The sequence below is a fragment of the Pseudomyrmex gracilis genome, unplaced genomic scaffold (assembly GCF_002006095.1).
Source record: "Pseudomyrmex gracilis isolate BER0280 unplaced genomic scaffold, ASM200609v1 scaffold_36, whole genome shotgun sequence".
NCBI lineage: Eukaryota > Metazoa > Arthropoda > Insecta > Hymenoptera > Formicidae > Pseudomyrmex > Pseudomyrmex gracilis.
In genome coordinates, this window is record NW_018020620.1 from 56455 (window position 1) to 69931 (window position 13477).

At 36.1% G+C, this 13477-nt stretch overlaps 1 protein-coding gene across 4 annotated transcripts; it reads left to right on the forward strand.

Moving 5' to 3' along the window:
• The first annotated feature begins 8703 nt into the window (after nucleotides 1–8703).
• LOC109852826 lies at nucleotides 8704–12836 on the forward strand. Of its 4 annotated transcripts, none has more exons than XM_020424345.1 (4): nucleotides 8704–8807; nucleotides 8974–9287; nucleotides 12019–12203; nucleotides 12507–12836. In XM_020424345.1, the coding sequence occupies exons 2-4, from the start codon at nucleotides 9210–9212 to the stop codon at nucleotides 12634–12636; spliced, it is 393 nt and encodes a 130-aa protein (XP_020279934.1). In that variant the 5' UTR covers nucleotides 8704–8807; nucleotides 8974–9209; the 3' UTR covers nucleotides 12637–12836. The 4 variants fall into 4 exon arrangements, with proteins under 4 accessions (XP_020279934.1, XP_020279932.1, XP_020279935.1 ...); XM_020424343.1 differs by having other exon boundaries at nucleotides 8719–8844; XM_020424346.1 differs by having other exon boundaries at nucleotides 8719–8844; nucleotides 12043–12203.
• Nucleotides 12837–13477: the final 641 nt, after the last annotated feature.

A 13477-nucleotide genomic window follows, 5' to 3' on the forward strand; every position in this document is an offset into this window, starting at 1 on the left:
GCGTAAATTCCGCGTACGATTCTTTATAATAAAAAATACTTCGAGGCCGCGCGCCTATCAAACGCGACGCGTCTCATTTCAATTTTGCTATGTTATTAGAAAGACTGTGTGTGTGCGCGCGCATACACACAGAAAAAAAATCACGTTCTCTTCCCGTGATGTTTTCAATTTAATGATGTTTAATTTGTTTCTCGAATAAGACTGGCGCCTCTATTATTCTTCGCTTTTTCGACGACGACGACGACGACGACGACGACGACGACGACGACGACTACGACGACGACGGCGACGACGGCGACGCGGCCTACCGATACACTTCAATAATATATTTTTAATGATAAACTCGAAGTTACATGTGCAAAACAGATATGAATGTTTTCGAATAAGTAATAACAATATTTCACGATGACCTATAGATTACGGTGTGTTGCATAAATGACCAAACGATAGCCACGTAATAAAACTCTGTCTCGTTCTGTTTTTAAATTTGTTGATTGACCGTCAAAATGACATTTTTCAAATTCAATATATATTTGCTTCATCCTTCGACTGTAGATCTAAAGAAAAAAAACCTTACGAGTACTGAGACCGAGTCTGCGATCGCCAACTCGACTTTAAGATCAAATCGTCTCTGCGAAAAATCAATATTTTTTTAACTTCTTTTTTTTCAATCAAAAGTTTCAACAATTCTCGTTGATAAAAAACAAACAAAAGTGACAGAATGTCTCTTTAGTAGTTTTTCAAGATATAAGCGTGTTTAACTCTTTCGCCACGGCAGACTTTGACTACATATCGCGCGGTAGTTCAACCGCGATCTAAGTCTGATCCACACAAGCGAAGCTTGTTGCAATCGTTGCCGATAAGATTTGATGGGACGCCTATAGTTTCCAGTTCGCTCCGAGCAATTTGAAGTTGGACGCTTATAGACGAATTTTCGTGTTTCAGCGGACCAAAGCAAATTTTTCAAAGGCGCCTTTAGGCGCCAACAAGTTTACGAAAGGTTATAAAAATAACTAATAACTAAAAATAACTAAAGGGTTATAAAAATAACTAATGTTTTTCTACACCGAAAAAATTATATTCTTGTAAGTAGAAGATTTTATACTTAAAAAATCTTCTTAAAGATTTTAGATGATATTCTTCTGAAATTAAGAATATATTCTTTATTTAAGAATATTCTTTATTTAAGAATATAGTCTTTTTCGATAGTGAGATATATATATATGTTTTTCTATATAGAAGCTTTTTATATTCTAATCAGTATATATTCTTATCAATATTATATATATTCTTATCAAAATTTAGAGGATTTTCCTCTTAAGATAAGAAACTCTTCGTGGCGCCTATTTTAGTATAAAATATACTTAAAGTAAAGTGGGATATCCTCCAAAACAAGAATACAATTTTTTCGGTGTAGAAACGCCGAATTTGCGCGATTTTTGCGAGTGGGTTTGGGAGACCCGTGTCTAACCGGACGAAGGGTTCAAAATTATCGTCGCCAATATAAAAATATTAATGCAACTTAAAAATGAAAGAATTAAAATAGACAAATATTTTTATATAAGTAAAAGTTTAGAGACGTTTCAGGATTATAACAAGGATATCAACGCGATCGAACTTGTTCGGTCTCATGTCGACGTAACGCTAGGATGAGAAGAAATCGGGGTATAAAATGAAATAAAATTTTGGAAAAAAAAAAAAAAAAGACTAATGTTTGCAGACATCTGTTTTCGGATCCGAGCTTACCGAAAGAGAGAGAAAGAGAGAGAGAGAGATCGGGACGGCTGTTGTGCGTTCACGGCGTGACAGATGCAGAAAAAGGAAGGTAGGACAGTCCAAACACACCACGCACTGTGAATAGAATTTCCGCTGAACACGCGCAATGACGCATGAACGATTCAACGTGCGTGTTTTGGCTGAGACGTTTGGCGGACAAAAACAACGTTGGCCACGGCAGAATGCACCTGCGCACGGACGCGACGTAAACGACTTCGCGGGGACACAAAACCGAACGAACAAATGACGAACGATATAAACAACAAAAATAAACGGCGTCGCGCCGTCTACCGCTTGACCTGAACGGCCTGTGTACGTTGCTCTCGCCCTTATTTGCGCTATCTCTTCTCCGGGTTTCTCCCGCATCGCGGCTCCACATCTCGGCTCATTTGTTTAAATCTCCCGCAACCGAAAAAAATCTCGCAGATATGAAAAAGAAGTAAAAAAAAAAAAAAAAAATNAAAAAAAAAAAAATTGCACACAAGCTAAAGTTGAGAAATAATATAAATCAGACACAAACGCGATTGCGCTTCTTTTTCGCGCTTCTTTCATCGCACGTATCAGTATTATACAATTAACCAATCGCAAATTGTTTCTTTTTTTTTTTTTTTTTAAATAAAATATTATACAAACGCGAGAACGTGTAGAATTTCTAGATAGTGTATCGAAACAAATTGCGCTGTTGTTGTCAGAATTATAAATCGAGCTTTAAATTAAATTAAAGTAACTGATAACACACGTTCGTTCTCGATAACTACAAAATATAAACGACGCGCTATATATAAGTTAATATATGTCATTTTTATTTGTGCTTTTTTTTATAGATAATACCATATTAATAATAATTAATTATAATTATGCAATAATTTATTAATTTACAAAGATGAAATATTATCGCGGTTAGACGCGTGTTGTAAAAAATTTGTATATCTTATGTCACATGTCCAACATTCTTGACACACCGATGATTATTCAAACATGTATATATGTACATGTATATATATATACGATATATGCACAGAGAAAACATTAGGAATATCATTTAAGTGACTATAGCTACCCCTAGACTATAGTGGCTAATACTTATATTATTTTATTGCTTACGCGTACAAAATAGTTGCAAGAACCATAGTTCTATGGAAACGACCATAGGTTTTGTTTCTTTCCCTGGCTGCGCTAGTTCACAGTCTTCATCTTTTTCTTTTCAATATGAATAAAAAGTTTTACCTAATCTACCTATATCTAGCAGAACGTTTATTGAGTTCACATTTTTTTATTAACGAAAGTTAAAAGTTAGCATATTGTTAAATGATACATTTAATCAATTACATAATAAATATATCTTAATAAAAAAATAAAATTAAAATAATAAAAAAATAAAAATATATCTTAATAAAGATATAAAAAAAAATATATATCTTAATAAAATTAAAATTAAAATAATAAAATTAAAATATATAATTAAACAAGCAATTGGGAAGCGAAGCTGAAACTTTCATATAAAAATAAACTAGGAAGTTTATTTTGTACGATTTGGTGTCGTACACATTTCATTTATAAAAACAGATCAAGTACTTACAACTTACACTGCGGCTCAATCACTGCGCTGTAATCAATGAATAGATTAGATCACGCACTGTTCTTAGTGACAGTTCACAGTATTTAGCAAAAAGAGATTGAGAATTATAAATCGATTACTGACATGTCAGTAATAAAATCAAGCTCTAAATACTAGCGCTAATCTCACTCTAACACCCACAAAAAATAAATTTAAATATCTTTATAATAATAAAAAATTGTTTATTATTATATTATTAACTATCCAATAAATATTACATACTAAATCAATTTTTATTACGTACGCAGCTCAAATATTATAACTTTTTTTTGCACTGTTTTTCACTGGCTAAGTTGACTGTAAAATTTCTATTGTTTTATAAAAAATAATAAATAAACATATTCAAAAAATGTTTTTTTTTTTTTTTTTTTTTTCGTGTAATCAACAGTCCTGGCTTTATGCTTGTTTTCTTTTCATAAATAAGTGTGCTGGGTAAATTAGTTTTTCTTTTTTTAATAAAAAGACTAAGAGTGTGTCAGTAATTGGATACTTGTCAATAATTGGGTCATTTACCCTAGTAAGAAATCTTCCGGGAAATAGACTCAAAGAAACATGACACAGTAAAACAGAAAATGTTAGTTTTACCATTTCTTTTGCGTGTCTTAGAAGACCCCGCTCTAAATTACAAGTTAAATTAATTCATTTGTCATGTGTTATTGACAAACTAACTAATTAAGTAATTGATACAATACTTTAAACATTTATATTTGTTGTTTTAATTTTAAGCGCAATGTAAAAATAACATGAAAGAATAGTACAATAACTCATGAAAAATGTATTTCAAACGAAATTAAACTCTTCTTGGCGCCTATTTTAGTATAAAATATACTTAAAGTAAGTGGGATAAATCCTCAAAACAAGAATACAATTTTTTCGGTGTAGTCACCCTTGTGTACAAAATAACATTTGTGCGACAAAACGTACAATTTCCAACAAATCAGTATTTTTGTTTTTTTCATTTTATCAGAACGTATCAAAATAATAATATTTTAATTAAAATATTTAAATATTACATGATAAATAAAATGACTTGTTTTCATACACCGAGATATAAAAAATATACTTACGAGAATATAAAAAATTATATTCTCGTAAGTAGAAGATTTTATACTTAAAAAATCTTTTTAAAGATTTTATAGATGATATTCTTCTGAAATTAAGAATATATTCTTTATTTAAGAATATAGTCTTTTTCGATAGTGAGATATATATATATGTTTTTCTATAGAGAGATTTTTATATTCTAATCAGTATATATTCTTATCAATATTACTATTTAGAGGATTTTCCTCTTAAAATAAGAAACTCTTGTTGGCGCCTATTTTGGTATAAAATATACTTAAAGTAAAGTGGGATATCCTCAAAACAAGAATACAATCTTTTCGATGTAACCTTATCAAAAGATTACAGAAACTCAGATTTGAATAGTTTTTAACATTAATTTTTATTTGTTTCAGTCTCGTAAAATATTACGTTACGGAGTTGGCGTAAATCTAACGCATAAAAACGTTACAAAAATAATAACATATTGGTATAAATTAATTCGGTATTAATTTTATGCCGAAGTAAAAAATAGTCGAAATAGGGTAACACGAGAAATTTTAACACGCACGAGAGTTTTTACTGTGTGTAAACAGACGAAATATAATATATATATATATATATATATATATATCATATCAACAATACTCCAACATTTTAGAAATTAATCATTGGACCTTATGATATATTCTTTTTATCTGAAAAAAAAAAAAAAAAAAAAAAAACGACAAGGAAACATCGCGCGATAGTCCATGTAACCGCCCCTTCGTAGTAGAAGTTATCCCTGTTGCGCAACATATAAACGCTACGGCGAAGTAGCAAAAGCGACTGCCAAGAAAATCGCCAAGTTCTTCCAGTTTTCTCGGAAAATCGTCGGGTTGTGGATATTTGTGGACACCATATATATCCGCCGCGCATCTACGATTTATTTTGGTGTTTTTTTTTTTTTTTAAGTACGATTTATTTCGCATCGTATAATAAATTCGTATATACTTGTTACCGCGCGGTTTTAATAATATTCGTTTATTTTCCAATGTGTCTGTGATCTTCGATCGGATTTTCGGCGCGATATATATATTCGATCTCACACGCGCTCGGCCGCAACGTAAATCGATGATCGACAAAATCACAAACGCGCGTTTGCGTACGTGCGTAAACGCTTGCAATTCGCGATTCTCGATCAATTCTCGCGCGTGATGATTGAAGAAATCATCTTTTCTTTCACAAGTACATAACGCGCAGATTGTATTCGTCGATTGAATAAATTTCATTCATTCGATAAGAAGATTTCCGAATCATTTTCAATGCGTCACAAACCAAAGTCACGTTTTAACATTAGGCTATCGAAAATATTTCCGAGAAAGATATCAAATCGTTCGTTAAGAGAATTCGTCTTGTGTTTCATTCACACGTATTTTTCATCGACGCGTCGCTTCGAGAAGAAAAATAACGAGACATCATTCTTAAATAATGAGAATTAATTTAAAAAAAAAAACAAAACAAAACAAATCGCTCTACTTTCTCCTATTTTAACATTCTATTTTTTACGTTTAGAAAATGCAAAAAAAATTTGCTTTCTCGACCCTGGCTAGATCAGAATTCCCCCCCGTTTGAAGAAACGGAGCGCTTTTTTTAATATATTTAATCCATTGATCAATTTGTTATTTAAATTATAAAAAAAAAAAAAAAAAAAAAAGATAAGAAGAAGGAAGTTCCAAATATTTGAAAATGAAAGACCTACAACTTTTTCCCGGTCCGCGATAACGGTGACGGAATGTCGGTTAATCATTCGAGTCGACACGACGTCTAGCGGTATCATTTCCATTAGATTAGATTAGACACCGCCTTCTACCAGATTTGTCGTCGCAGTATCAAAAACCAAAAAAAGAAAACAAGAAAAATTAAAGTTTGACTGTTGATTATCGCTAACTCGAATCGTCGAATAAAGTTGCGATAAGTGGAAATGCGCGCAACGTAAATACGAAACCGGTACGTTAATACGTTCGCCGATTTTTCCTTCAAGAGAAGCGTCACGTCTTCGAGTGTCACATCTAAACAAACAAAAAAATGTATATAACGCAATACCGATCTTTCTCAAGTAATATGTATGATTTGATAATCCGGTAGATCCGGTTGTTGTTTTTTTTTGTTTTTTATTTGGAATCACAGAAAGTTTTCTATGATCAATTGCGTCACACACGCACAATCACCCTCTCTCACGTTTCTTTCTTTCCCTTTACTGGACTTCGTGCTTCCGGCCGCGCGTGTCGCAAGAAACATCGTATGACCCAAGAGAGAAGACCCGCGACTTCTTTATACTTACCCGCTTCTCTCTCTCTTCCCGCGCGGGGCGACTCACTGATTATGCTCCGCAAAGCGTACGTTATTGCGTCATTTTTTTTTTTATCACGCGCAATATATATACTTCGCCGAAAACTTCATCCGAAACCGATTTGGATTGGACGCTGATTAACGTTTGTTTTTTCGCGAACCTTATCAATGCGGCGAAGAAGAAAGCGGAGCAAGACGGCGGAAAAAAAAAAAAAAAACGGAGAGAGACGACTGCGCGCAATCGCGGAATAGAACAAACCAAAAAAAAAAAAAAAAAACGCAAAAATTAAACCTCGCAAGCCCTTCGAGACGAAAAAACGCGATCGCAAGACGCGCTTCTCGTTGATCGCGCGCGCGCATTATTTTATTATCGTCGCGCTCTTCTGCACGCGAGCTTCACCGGTTGCCGCGCGGTGACACACGCGCGTCTCGAATGCGTTTTGCGATCCATTCATCTCGTTGATCGCGCGAAATCGGAAACGGCGCCGCGTTTTCATCATCGCCGTGTCACGCGCGGCGCCGTCGAATGCAGCGGGGCGTTCAAGATCCCATCGCGATTGGCCGAGAGACCGACGACGGGCCTCCCGGCGGACGAGCCCCTCGTGGGCACATGACCGACCTGCACACCGTGTGTATAGTTATTAAAAGTAATCCGGTAGTTTGAATTAAATTGGAAAAACACGTGGGTGGCGGAGATGACGAATTTTCCCGGCGAAGGGGGGCGCGGGTGACGATCGGCGCGCAGATACAAACGAATTGTTCGCGCGACGGCGAAGCCGAACTATAAACGTTGCTTTACATCCAACCGCGAAGGCACGTCCGAGAGCGTGACCCTGATGACGAGTGTACACGAGCGCACTCGCGCCGTCGATTGGATCAATTAAAAGAATGGGGAAAAATTCATGTCAACGAATGAAAAAATTTGTTTGTGCTCGGTGTTGTTGCACCGAGACACACACATGGGGGGTATCGGGGGTATATATTCGTTATTAACGCTTGAAAAATATCTTAATGAGACACGACGGAAATAAACACGACGAATATTGTTTCAATGTCACATTGTTGCAAATAATTCGTTTCTCCGGCGGAAACTCGCGCGGCCGCGGGGAAAAGGGTTTTTTATTGATTTATTTCCACGCGGTGAGAAACGCGCCGGCCTACTTTTTTTTCATCGTTTTCTTTATTTCGTATTGTGTGTGTGTGTGTTCGAGATTCTTTCGTTTCTTCTTCCGTTTTAAGACTTTTCTAAGATTTTCTTTTTGCACGTCTGGATTTGATTCGCCGCGAGATCGGGAGCGAACTTTTCCCAGCGGAGACCGGGCCGGCCGAAAAATTTCACGCTCTCTCTCTCTCTCTCCCAAAGAGAATCGACGCGCCGAGATTAAAACTCGAAGTGATTAAAAAATTAGATTAGAATACAAAATTTCAGCAGATTAAAAGCAGATTAAAAGCAGATACGAAGATTATATTTACTATATGTAAATTCCTAGATTCGCGTTGTGGAATTTAAATCTCTTGGAAATCAAAAGAAGAGAAGAACAATGTTGCTCTCGCTCGCTCGCTCGCTCCGGTGTGGCGAAGTAAGCAACATTGTTTTTTCCCCGCCGTTAGAAGCACGTGCTGCACGCGCGCGCACCCACGATAACCATCGATCTCGTTAAATTGCGAGAGAAATCAACGAAGTGCTAGTGACGAAAGATGATCGGCGCAGTTAGAGAGACCTATGTCTTATTACAGTGATTATTATTACTGTAAGCGCGCGTGTGTGGTCTCTCTCCTCCCCTTCTCTCTCTCTTCTCGATGTGTTCAGTCACTCGATCTTTAGCTTTTCCCCCCTCTGTGTGTTCGTCGCGTTCTCTCTGCCTAAATCTCCCCTTCTCCCTTTCTTCGAGATACCGGGGACAGATACTCACCCACCGCTAAGTCCTATATAAGCATCCTCAGTTCTATACGAGAAGACAGTCTATGTATAAAATCTTCGAGAAGCACTCTCGGTTGCGATGCTCGGTAATCCACTCTCGTCCACACGTTTAATACGTCGGTAAAAAGAGCAGTTTTTTACACGCGTTTTCCAAGACGTACGTATCTCTCTGAGATTGGGGGCGCGCGCTATTATCTGATTTAAAATTCGTCAGAGAGTCAAAAGGGTTGGGAAAGATACATACGCGACTTTTCATCGAGGCTTCCTTTTTTTTTAACGTTTTCAGACTTTAGCCGCGTGCAAAATCTTCATCATCTAGGCGCAACAATTCCCCGAGCACCACCACCTGTTGCTTTTCCGAACGGTAATTTTCTTTGAGGCGCGCGCGCGCTCATCCCGCGAACACACACCACCATCCCCTGTCGCAAGACAATCGCGAAAAAGAATCTCACGCGAGGAGAAGAAGCGAGAAGAAACGATTTCCCCGGCGGAGAGAAATTTATTACGAAGCTGTTCAACAACATGAAGCTACTTCTCGTCCTCTTTGTCGTCGCGACGTACTACTCGTCGCATCTCGACGCGGCGTCGATCAGCTCGGAGGTAAGAAAAACAAAAAAAAATTAATTTCGGCCGAACGTTAAAAATTCGGTCGAACATATATATAAATGGTTGAGATAGTCGGAGTTGAGTTGAAACGAATTCTCGAGCGAAGTTTCCGAATTGAAAATTTTGCATAGAAAACGGGAATCTCTCAGAACTTCCGAGAGAGACGAGGAGAAAAGACGGAATCGAGCGCTCCGTTAAGAAATCGGTTTCTTCGCGGTCACGGTTCGCGGACGTTTTTATTTTTCTCCGTTTAAGGGATTCAACGAGGATCATCGTGATTTTCTCGGAAACGCGGGATCGTAAACTATTCTCTCGACCGCAACTCTTTCATATAAAGCGCGCGATTCAATATATATATATATATATATACGTATAAAAACAAATAAATGGCAACACCTGCGTGTCAAGCGAAACAAACGGATATGTATACGCGCTCTTTGAAATCTCGTCTTACCGGATAAAACGCTAACACGCACTTTTTGCAAATGTAAAAAAAAAAAAAAAATTCGCATGTACGTACGTGCTGCGTCGAGCAAAACAACAAGTTAAGTTTAAAAGCGACTCTATCAAGTTTACGCGTGCGTGTGCGGGAATCGCGAAAAAAAAACGCGTTTTATTACGCAAATCGGCATCGAGACTGCGCTTTGATTGAGAGCGCATTTATTTTGATGAGTCAAGTTGTTTATAGTGATATATATTCATATATATATATATAAAATACACACACGTATTATGTTATTTTAATAACTTTTTATCTTCATTAAATATATGTATAACAATTTTATATATATATATATATGTATATGTATAACGATTTTTTATATATATAAAATACACACGTATTATGTTATTTTAATAACTTTTTATCTTCATTAAATATATGTATAACGATTTTTTATATATATATAAAATACACACGTATTATTTTATTTTAATAACTTTTTATCTTCATTAAATATATGTATAACAATTTTTTACATATATATATGTGTANATTAAATATATGTATAACAATTTTTTACATATATATATGTGTAACGATTTTTTTTATATATATAAAATACACACGTATTATTTTATTTTAATAACTTTTTATCTTCATTAAATATATGTATAACAATTTTTTACATATATATATGTGTAACGATTTTATATATATATATATATAAAATACACACGTATTATGTTATTTCAATAACTTTTTATCTTCATTAAATATATGTACAACGAGAGAGACGGATAGATTGAGAGAGAGAGAGAGTACGAGAGTGCGTTTATCAAAGTACACGCTCGTTTCATTCATAAATCGAGGTTCGCTCTCGAGTCATCATGAGACCTCGACACATCTCTAACAAACAAGTAGGGTTCTTTGCTTTCATTGATGTGCGCGCGTGCCTGTTTAATTAGAAAACATTTTCCAAGTTCAACGACGCAAATCGATCGGGATCGCGACAGAGAGAAGTTCACAAAAAAAAAAAAAAAAGAAAAAGAAAAAAAAAATAATAACGAGTAAACAAGAACACTCGCGGTATCAGTTTGTTTTTGTATGATTTTGTAATTCGCGAGAGAAAAATCGATAAAAGAGTTCGTGCGATCATGTCACTTTTTTTTTTTTTTTTGCGTCAACGCGACGAAGACTCGACTTTGTATTGTTGCAAACGAAGTATCGCAAAAAACAAAAAAGCAAAATATTGTTTTCGCACGTAAAATGTGAGCTGAGAATAGCTTTTTTTTCTTTTTTTTTTGTTTTTAGCTAGCAAGTAAGATAGCCGCACTTGACACGACGAGAGGCTATCTCGTTCGATTTGTAGAGATCCGTCGGGTATATCGGGAGATACCCGCTAATACTCTTCGCGCTCTTCACCGAATCGCGTTTGCATCATTGTCCTTTGAACGCGCGTGACTGGCGTCACGACGCGCCACTTCTCGCGCAAATACTCATCACGTGACACACACACAAGCGTTCTTCTTCCTCTCTTCTCTTTCTCTTCTTCTTTTGCGTGCGTACGCAAAAAACTTTGCGGTGTGGTTGCCGTCGCAGAAAGACGCGGATCTATCAGAAAATTTCCGATCGCGCGCGCGCATAAAAATTTGTTTTTTTTTTTCACAGAACAACTTGAACACAACAGGTGAGACACCACACAGAGATATTGCGAATCTAATTTTACTCAATGATTGGTTTTCTTAATCGTGCGCGGTTTTTTTTTTGTTTTTTTTTTAAATTATTGTTTAAATCGCTAAGAAGAAAAGAGCGTGGAGAAATATTTCTAACAACAATCGCGGAACCAAATCCTCATTGAGATGATCCATTAGTTACGTTTTACAGTTCCATGCGATATCTATCGCGGATTGTTGTTCTGTTGGTTCGGATTGTAATCAATTAATTCGATCGTTTTGCCGATAAAAAAAACTGACCAAATCTTTTACCACAACTGATTGACGCGACTGATAAAGACGACCGAGTAAATATACGTGCCTGATATGATACCGAAGAAATAAAGTCACCACCAGAGAAAATCGCATAATAATCATACGATCCTACATTTTGTCAACGAGATATGTGTGCGCGTATGTGTCTCTCTTTATTCATTATACAGAAATATGAAACAGCGCAAAAGAATCGATCGAAGATAAAATAAAGGATCGATGTTGTTAAAAAAAAAAAAAAAAAAAGAAAATAAGAAAATGTAATTAGGGCGGCGAAATACGTTTATTATAATTGCAGACCTTTGGTAATATGATTCGACAGCGACTCCTGCACGGACTTCTACCGAGGAACTTTCTGCGACCCGAACGATCCACGGAAGAGCAAGACGCCAGCGGGGAAAAACGAACTTGTTACAACTCACCTTGCGGATGGGCGGTCTATCACCCGACCACGCGCAACATCGAATACTACATGAAGAACACGTAAGAGAAAAAAACAAAATCAATCGATTTGTTTACTTTGTGTTTCAGAAATATTGAAAAAAAAAAAAAAAAAAAAAAACAATCCCGAAGAAACCAAATTTCTGAAGAAAAGCGAGATAATGAAAAAACAGAGAGATTCGAATATTTTTCAGTAGCGCACGTAAAAAAAAAAAAAAAATCAGCGCGTAACGTTGAAAAAAAAAAAAAAAGAGAATAATCAGTCGCGCGAGATATTCTTCGAGCTGTTGTTTTTTTCTTCTGACGTTTGATTTCTCTCTTTTCTCTTTCGATTTGTTTATGCAGCTGCGAGTGCCCGGACGACAGCTACAAGTGCGTGCGTTACCGCGAGGATCTGTCCGCGAGCGCATACGTCTACCGTTGTCGTCAGAATACCACGGCAAATGACATCGTGTTGGAAGACGAGACCCACTGAGAAATTTTTAACAGGACAGACGGCATCTCGAAACCGGTGTCACTTCAGCGTTTATCCGCTGAATCGATTATTTAAACGAGGGATTCCCATCGATCGGGTTACGGGGCGTAATCAGATCGGTCGGGGTTCACGTTGAAGCGACATCGGTTCTCTTATTTTAACAACAAAAAAAAAATATTATATATATATATATATATATGAATACAAAATCGATGATTAATTATAATCGTTTGTCGCACCCGGTAAAGCGTTGTGTTTACTCATATATATATATATATATATATATTGGGTGCGTCAATCGATCGTCAGTTAATCACGATCTTGTTTACACTACTCAGTTAATAACAATCATACAATGAATTAATTTGCTTTTGCTGCAGGAGTTTTTTTTTATTTTACGTACGCATACACATATCTATATAGCGCTATGTGGATGCGCTAACGTGTGTTTTTCCGACTTATTTTTTTCTTGTAACGCGCGTAAACACATTTGATTAAAAAATTTTCTTTTGATTAACATTTAATTTCATTAGAGATTAAATTAAATCTATATATCTGTTATATATATATATATATATATATATATTAAGCGGAGATTCGCGTGAGTGGCGGCGTGCCGCTGACGAAGGAACGAATGTTATTTTACACGTATGTTTATCTTGTATGTTTACCTTGGAGGAAACGGCGGAGGAACTCGCTGTTGCTCGCAGANCGAAAAGGAGAGCGAGGACACAGAGAGAACGAAGAACAAAAGAAAAAAAAATGTTGAGAGGGATGGTATCTGGACACACCGCTCGGCTAATTGCTGCTGCGCGACCGAAAATCTTGTTATATATATATA